The 8562-nt window shown below is 62.5% G+C and overlaps 1 protein-coding gene across 3 annotated transcripts; it reads left to right on the forward strand.

Moving 5' to 3' along the window:
* The first annotated feature begins 426 nt into the window (after positions 1-426).
* LOC141928012 (sestrin-3-like) lies at positions 427-8245 on the forward strand. Of its 3 annotated transcripts, none has more exons than XM_074835594.1 (9): positions 427-616; positions 3673-3876; positions 4079-4261; positions 4381-4617; positions 4702-4813; positions 5060-5178; positions 5606-5796; positions 6120-6264; positions 6819-8245. In XM_074835594.1, the coding sequence occupies exons 1-9, from the start codon at positions 551-553 to the stop codon at positions 6906-6908; spliced, it is 1347 nt and encodes a 448-aa protein (XP_074691695.1). In that variant the 5' UTR covers positions 427-550; the 3' UTR covers positions 6909-8245. The 3 variants fall into 3 exon arrangements, with proteins under 3 accessions (XP_074691695.1, XP_074691696.1, XP_074691697.1); XM_074835595.1 differs by having other exon boundaries at positions 5060-5163; XM_074835596.1 differs by having other exon boundaries at positions 3677-3876.
* The last annotated feature ends 317 nt before the right edge of the window (positions 8246-8562 follow it).

Below are 8562 nucleotides of genomic sequence, written 5' to 3' on the forward strand. Positions count from 1 at the left end.
CCAGAGCGCAGCCGGGGCCGGGCCAGCGGGACGGGCAGAGCTGTGGCCAGTAAAGTCTGGGGCCATCCCCACCACGCACTGCCTGGGGCTGTGACCGTCCCTGGGGATGGGCAGGGCGCGGCCGGGCAGCAGCGCGGGAGAGGACGAGGACTCGGGGACATACACGGGGACACGGGGACAGGCCTCCCCGGCCCCGCAGCGCCCCCCAGCGGCGGGCAGATTCGGCCCCGCCCCCTGACCGGGGTGGGCGGGGCCTCCGCGCTTGATGGACGGGTAACTTTCCACCCCTGCCCACGTGGTGTGCCGGGCTCCCGCCTCCTCGCCGTCGATTGGGGGCGTGGCGCTGGCGGCCCCGCCCCCTCACGACGGTGATTGGCGGAGGCGGAGCGGCAGGCACGCCCCCCCCGCGGCTCGGGCTGCCGCGGTGCCCGGTTCAGCGCTGCCGGCGGCCGGGACGGGGCGGGCAGGACCGGCGCCGGTCACCGGTACTGCGCACGGCACGGCACGGCACGGCACGGCACGGCACGGCACGGCACGGCACGGGCTCACGATGATCGTGTGTCCCCAAAGCGTGGAGCACCCCCGAGGAAGCCGGTGCCAGCGGCTGCCGGGGCAGGTAGGACCCGCCCCGCCGCCACCGGAGCCCGTACCGGAGCACCGGGCTCGGCCCTGCTCGCTGCCACCAGCCCAGCCCGGCTGCGGCACCAGCAGGCCAGGACATTCCCACCGCCCGCCGGCGGTGCGCGGGGCCGGCGGGGCCTCGCTCTCCCGATGCGGTGGCCGGCGGCCCGGTACCGGTACGGTGCCGGTGCGGCGGTGCCGTCCCCGTCCCCTTTGTGCGGGATGCGGGAGGCGCCGTGCCTCCATCACTGCCAATCAAACTTGTTTTTCTCTCTCCGCCTGCACTGCCTGCGCCGCGCACCGGGGGCGCTGCCGCCGCCGCCCGCACAATGGGGACCCGGTTACCGGCCGCCGGCACCGGGCTCGGCACCGCCGTGGGGACGCCTCCCGCGGACACTAGCACTTCCACCGTCCCCTCGAGAACCGGGGTGGGGGGTCGGGCGAGAGGTGCCCGCCGCTGCCGCGTCCCCAGCGAGCATCGCAGGCGGAGCCACCGGTACCGGCGGAGCCGCGGTCTCGCCTCTCGGAGGGATGGAGCCCCGAGGGGTCGTGGTGGGTGGGGGCTCACACCGCGGAGTCTTGCCCGGCCGGGCGGGGGGGGCGAGGCGGGGCCCCCCGGCCCCTCTCCCGTGGCTACCGGAGCTGCCCGGGCTTGCTCCCGGTGGCAGGGCGCAGGACCGGCTGGGCTCCTCCATCCTCCTGCCTGCTTTACATGCAAACTGCTGCTCGGCGATTGGCTGGCCGGGCAGCACCGGGACGTCGTTTCCCCGGCAGCACCTGCCCGGGCGGGGAGGGGGTGAGATTGGCGGTGGGTACAGGGGTCGGGCTGCCCATTGGGATTCAGGGAGCTTGGACACACGAAAGCCCCCCCCGCAGGGAGGGAGGCGGCAGGAGGGGGGCGATGCTCCCACTGCCCAGGGCTGCGAGTGGGTACAGGGGAGCAGGAGGGTTATGGTCGGGGAGGGTGAGGAAGGTGGCACTGGGGACAATGCGAGAGGTTGGGGAAGCAAGGCCAGGGGGATGTGGCTGGTGGTGCTGGCGGGAGAGACCCTGGCGTGAGCCGGTGCTGCAGGGAGCAGGCAGGAGAGCCCGCCAGGGGATGGGGGCTGAGGTGGGGGGCTGCCCTGCACCCTTCCGTCGTTCTCCCCTTCCAAGCCATGTCTGCCTGGTGCCTTGGTCCATTGTCACCTGAACTTGCAGAGCGAGGAGAGCTGGTGGCCCGGAGGCTGAGCCCTGGGCTGGTCTCACGGCTCCTTGCTGGGGCCCGCCTTCACCCGGGAGGGAGCCCAAGGGCTCCCAGCTCCTCCACCTCTGCCCACCAGAAGGAGAAGACCAGTAGGTGTAGCCTCATGGGTGTCCTCAGGGAAGCTCATTTCCCTGAGCAGAGGGACTTTGTGGGGGACTTTCGCAGGTTACTTCTGGTTTACATCTTCTCCCATGGGACAGAGAAGCCAGTGCTCTTCATCCCTCCCCATTTTAATTTGGGGTTTGGGTGGTTTTTTTGGAGCTCTTTGGCCAAAAGCGAAGAGGAATCTCCAAATGGCATCAAGTAAATCTCTTGACAACTCAGTGATGGTGTGTTTGTCAGAAGTGCAGGACGGTAGAAAATAGCCCAGAGCTGCTTCCTGCGCTGCCTCTGAGGGTGCGCCTGCTCGGCGCTGCTGCGTGGCTCGGCCCTGCTCTGCTTTCCCCTCACCCTGGGGTGCTCTGCTCTGTGCCCTGTGGCTTTGCCGTCCCCATCGGTGCTGCCCCAACCTTCTGGGTCGCCTCATGGCGGCACGCCGAGCTACTGCAGAAATTAAAGCCTGCTGTAGCTCTCTGATTGGCAAGATAGCTGCTGGCAAGCTGTGGGGGTTCCTCGTTGGGGCTCCGAGGGCTGTGCGTATGTCCTGGCCAGCAGTGTCAACCTGGGCTCATGGCAGAGCAGGGGCTGGTTTGCAGACATGCTCCTGGTTTACTGCCATGCCACTGTGGTCACCAGCCTTTGGGTGGGAGGAAGGCGACGGCAGTATCAGCGGGGCCAATTGCTCCCAGGGGAGATTTTGGTTCCAGCCTCAGAGGGGAGGTGCACCCTCTGCATCCGAGGGTGCTCCCTGGGCTCCCACGCACAAGCGGGAGCTGTGACTTTCTGTGTGACAAGGGTTAGTGCCTGCTGTGCCCGTGTCTTGGTGCAGGCGGGCTGTGGGTGCAGACCCCGCTGTCGGGTGGGAGATGTGGCAATGGGGCCATTGGGACGCAGCAGCTGCCCAGGTGCATTTTGCACATCCCCACCCTCTGCTCCCACCACCCTCTCGGGAGGGACAGGGGCGGTGTGGCTTGGGGTTGTGCTTGGCTGGGGCACTGGTGCAGGGCTGGGGCGGGCACTGCTGGGGATGTATGGCCCCCGCTCGCCAAGTTGTCAGTCTGTGTTTTCACCAGTGGGTGCAGCCGGTGCCAGCTGTGCCACACGCCCGTGTGCTCTGGGACCTGCTCCCATGCTGTCTCCTTGGGCAGCACATGGGGAGACTTCTGAGTGTCTCTATGTGCTCCAGACTGTGTGGTGGCTGCCAGGACATTGCTTGCCCCTTGGCTTGTTGGAGCGGGAGCCGGGGAGCAGCTCAGCTGGCTCCACAGCTCTCCCCCCACTCCCAGTGCTGGGTGGGAGGGCTCGGTGCTGGCGGCGCAGCGGCCTGGCAGTAAGGCTGATGGGCTGCTCTGTTCTGGGAGGTATTTCATCTGTCACGTTTCTCCTGCTCCAGCTTTGCATCTAAGGCTGCAAGGAAACATCACTCCTAGTTTGCCTTTTGCTTCCACTCACCAGGCAGTGCCCTCCCAGGCAGAGACCAACCTGTGTTTCTTGCAGCCTGTCCTGCAAGCAGTGATCCTGCCGAGCAGTGCTCTGCCCACTTCCCAACCTGAGCCCTCTGCGGTGGCTTTTGACCTGATGGTGTCCATCTGGGAGCATCAAGCTGGGAGAGGGAATCCTTTTCCCTCGCAGAGCCCAGGCTTGGCTGGTGTGGGCTGCAGCAGGGACTGCTTCAGGGAGAGCTCAGCAGAGTGCATTCCCCACAGGTAGTGAAGATGTCCAGCAGTGACCCCGAGCGTCCCCAGTTCCTCTTCGTGAAAGTGCTGGCAAGCCGGGGGCGGCTGGAGGCGGTGACCCAGCAGATGGGCTACCACCCGCAGTACCTTGACAGCTTCCTCAAGACGCAGCATTACCTGATGCACATGGACGGCCCGCTGCCCTTTGACTGCCGGCACTACATCGCCATCATGGTGAGCCCTGTTGGGAGCTGCTGGAGGGGACGGGGGGCTCTGCTCAGCCCCGCTCAGCTCCCTGCTCTCCCTCCACCAGACAGCCTGTGCCGCAGGCTTCTCTGCAGAGGCCAGAATCATGATGTCCTGGAGGTTGGGCGAGAGGTGGGCGTGGGTCCCCAGGCTGGTGTGGTGTGGGGATGTTGACATGCTGCTCTTGCAGGCAGCTGCCCGGCATCAGTGCCGGTACCTGGTGAACCTGCACGTGCTGCAGTTCCTGCGGGCAGGGGGTGATCCCCAGTGGCTGCGTGGCCTTGACTTCATCCCCCCCAAACTCCGCAACCTCAATGAGATCAACAAGATCCTGGCACACCGGCCATGGCTCATCACCAAGGAGCACATTGAGGTATTGGGGGGGGCTATCAGCCAGGGACCAGGGCAGCAGTGGGGACAGCAGTATCCCCAGGGGGTGCCGGCACCCTGCGCACCTGTCCGCGTCACATCTGGTCTGTCTGTGTCCTGCAGAAGCTGCTGAAAATCAGCGAGTGGAGCTGGTCACTGGCGGAGCTGGTGCACGCCGTCGTCCTCCTGGCGCACTGCCACGCGCTCGCCAGCTTTGTCTTTGGCTGTGGCTGTGAGCAGGACGAAGGGCTGGGGGGCCGAGGCTCGCTGAAGCCCTCATCACCTGGGAACCAGTGCTTCTGCGAAGCCACCGCTGGCAACGGCTGCAGCCAGGAGCTGCTGCGCATCAACCGCAAGCGGGTGAGCCCCTGAGGGTGGGTTCACGGGGGAGTGGGGGGCATGGCCAAGACTGCTGCTCTCACTCCTGCGCCTGTGTCTGTGCAGTCCCTGGACTCCTGTATGGAGCTGGATTCCCTCCGTGAACGCATGCAGCGGATCCACGTGGAGACCGAGGGCAGGGAGGAGACGAGGCTGCTGCAGCAGGACCGAGAGGAAGGTGAGGGGCAGGGAGTGGAGGTGGGTGTGCAGGATGGGAGTTGGTATGGCATACCTGGGTGTTGCTCCCCCATATCTATACTTATATTTTCTGTGAGGGGCTCCTGGGATGCTGGTGGTGGGTGAAGAAGGCAGTGGCACTTCCCAAATAGGTGCAGCAAGGCCTGGCTTTTGACGCCTGCTGCAGCTGGGAACAGGGCAGCTGAGCATCGCTCTAATCTGTCTGCGGGGCGCTCTCCTCTCACAGATACCGATGGGGAAGTCACCGGTGCCACCAACCTTGCGTGCTACATGCAGGACCCTGACTTCGGATACCAGGACTTTGCCCGGCGTGATGAGGATCAGACGCAGGTATTCAGAGTCCAGGTGAGATTCCTGCTCTCTTGGCAGGCAGCAGCCTGGGCTGCTGCCTCTCCTCTCGACTCCTGGTGGGGAGCGGACAGTCGTGAGGGTGCCTGTACAGCCCGGATCTTGCACAGCTGCTTTTGCAAAATGCCTGAGCGGGGGAGCTCAGGTCTGAGAGGGGACCTGCCCCACTAGGGTTGGGGAGAGGGAGGTGACCAGTGACTTCTGTTCCCAAGGGCTGCTGATTTTTTTCACATCACCCTCATGGAGGCAAGGGTCGAAATCATTCAAAAGCTGCCTGATGATGGATGTTGTGGTTTGTGGCAGAGCCATCCCCAGAACAAACCTATTGAATTCTGCTGCATTCCGAGGTCTCCAGCCCTTCTTCCTGGGAACATGCCCTGGGCTCCTTTTTGCAGTTGTGAAAGCCTCTTGCTGTGCTCAACAGGATTACTCCTGGGAAGACCATGGCTTCTCGCTGGTCAACCGGCTCTACTCTGACATTGGGCATCTCCTGGATGAGAAGTTTCGGATGGTGGATGGTCTGCAAAGCAGTGCCATGGCCAAGCGGCAGGGTTGTGAACCCTCCGTCTTTAAGCGAGGCATCTGGAACTACATCCACTGCATGTTTGGCATTAGGTAGGGAAACCAACCTCATGGTCCAGGGAAGAAAATGGAGCTGACCCAGGTGGGAGGAGGGTAAGGGCACTCAGGCTGTCTTGCAGGTGGACTTGGAAAAGAGACAGAGGTGAATCACCTGCCTGGATGTTGGGCCAGGCAGGGAAGAGTTGCTCAGCTTCTCTGGCCAGGGCAGGGCACTTTGGGGATGGGGCTTCAGTGCCTGGTGGCCGCTGGTGTGTGTCCCTCTGCCCTGTGGCTGGGCCGTGCCCCAGGCAGACCACGGGCAAGGTGCTCTGTAGGGACATGGTGCTGGCCATGACTCTCCCCTGTGCTCCCCACAGGTACGATGACTACGACTACGCAGAAGTGAATCAGCTCCTGGAGCGAATGCTCAAAGTTTACATTAAAACTGTAACCTGCTACCCAGAGAAGACAAACCCAGAAATGTTTGACAGGTTCTGGAAGCAGTTCAAGCACAGTGAAAAGGTGGGACAGCCGGCCCCTGGCTCTGACTGGCTGTGGTGGGGCCAGGAGCGTGCAGGCTGGGGAGCTTCAGGGGGTGTATGGGAAAGCTTTGAGGCACCAAACCAGTCTGAGGCAGCTTGGGGGGGAAATGGAAACTGGCTGTTTGTAAGGAGTTGGGCTTAGGGTGGCATGGGGCTGCCCACAGTGTGATGGGCACAGAGGCCACTGGCAGTGTGGGGATTTCCAAGGCCATTACCCCATCAGTGAGTGCCTCCAGGCGAGCCCTTGGTCCAGCCGTAACTCGCAGGAGCGGCTGCTGTGGGCGGCAGGGACCGTGCCGGTGCCAGCCTGGCATGCTGGTGCCAAATGTGTCGGGGACTCCCCAGCACGAAGCTCTGGGAGGCAGCCACAGCCTGCAGGACTGGGAGGAGGCAAAAAGGGCAGCTGCCTGTGCTGGAAAAATTGGTGGCATTTTTGTCCCCATGCCAAAAGACCCCTAGCTCAGGTGGGTGCTTGCTTGCACCTCTGCCCACAGCACACTGTGGCTGCCTGAACCTCTCTTGCTTCCCCCTTAGGTCCATGTGAACCTGCTCATCCTGGAAGCCCGAATGCAGGCAGAGCTGCTGTACGCGTTGCAGGCCATCACCCAGTACATGATCTCCTAGATGGTGGGGAGCTGCGCTACGGCAGGGCCGGGCAGCATCCTCTCTTCCTGGACTCATGTGTGACCCGTCATGCTGGGACCGATGGCGAGGGATTACTCAATTTAGTTTACTTGACTGCCTTGTTCCTTTTTTTTTTTTTTTCTTTTCCCCCTGTGGGGCTCGCTGAATGGCCCCATTACGTGCAATTACCAAACTGTGAGGCAAGTCAGTGCTGCTGAGATGTCGGTGTGATGCTGGAGACTTGAACCTGTCCAAGGAGGACTGCCAAAGATGCAGGGGGAGAGGGAGGTGGGAGGGGACTGGAGCTGGTTTAGAGGGATGTTCCCTGTGAGCAGAAGCTCCTTGCCTGGGTGCTGTGGGAGCCTCGGCCGCCGCAGGAAGGGCAGAGGGGAGCTACAGCAGCTGCCCTGCTTGCAAGCCACCCTTCGGCACCTGGCCTTGTTGAGGTGATGCATCTTGCTTGGGAACAGCACGGGCAGCTTGTGGGTGCGTTGCACTGTCCTGAGTTGTATGATCAGGCAGAGAGGAGTGCTGGCTCCGAGCAAGGGCCCTTTCCCAGCCCAGGACTGGAAGGGGATGTGCTTGCTGCCTACGTGTCCTGCCCTTTAGGTCTATGTGCCAAACTCCTCTGGGATGGACAAGCGATGACCCAGGTGAACTCCAAACTGTGAAGCTCTTGCTGGCAGGGTGCTCTAGTGCTCTGCCTTCTGACAGCAGGGTGAGAAGATTTCTGACAGCATTCAGGCTCTGGAGGTTTCTGCAGGGGACTTTGAACAGTCCTTGGGGAGCTTGTGTCAAAGCCCCTTCTCTGCAGAAAGGCAGGAGGAACAAGGGAGGCTTCCTGAGTTAATGTGACTTGTATCTTCTTACCAGCATGAGAGGGCTGAGGTCCTGTGCCCAGTCACTTGCTGCTTAGCAGCGTGGTGGAGGAGCCTGCAGTCAGCACAGGTGAGCTACAGGATGCTTTGCCTTGAACCTGGGCTGGGGGGACTCCCTGGGCTGTCCGCAGCCCGTGCACTAGCCTTGCCCTCTGCCCGGTGCACAGGAGCATGCACTGCCACTCCTCCACCCCGTCCCAGGGCTGCTCTTTGCCCATGCCGCAGTCCCTGGCTGGGGAGGTGCGAGGGATCCAGCACAGGTTCCAGAGAGCAGCCACAGAAGGGGAATGAGTCCACCTGTGATAAGTGGGAGCCTGAAGCAAGGGCAGCTGTCGAGTCAGCCCAGCGCACGCTGCTTCAGTCGACCTGTTTACTGCGTAAATGTACAGGGAGAAAACCTTGTGTATGGAAGCTACAGAAAAAGCCTATTTTTGCTATAAATATATTATGTTTGACATGGATGCGTGCTTTATTTCTGCCAGATGTTGAGAAGGGGATCCAAGCTTACACGACTGCTCTGAAGGCAGGACAGCAGTGCCTGGCTGTCTGCAGCCCCAGATGGCTCCAGCTCCAGGAAACCCAAGTTCCCAACCACAGTGGGGTCCTGTGCTGACAGCTCTGGTCCAGGGCTAGCAACTGGTCACAGAGGCTGGACCCATCCTATTCAGCTTAACTATGTCCTCTTCCCATGCTCACATGAGCAATTCCCACAGTGTTGCATGTTCAACAGGAAAAGAGGGAAGGCTTTCAAAGGGCTGTGGTGCTCCAGCAAGGAG

Source organism: Strix aluco, chromosome 10, assembly GCF_031877795.1.
Source record: "Strix aluco isolate bStrAlu1 chromosome 10, bStrAlu1.hap1, whole genome shotgun sequence".
NCBI classification, from domain to species: Eukaryota; Metazoa; Chordata; class Aves; order Strigiformes; family Strigidae; genus Strix; species Strix aluco.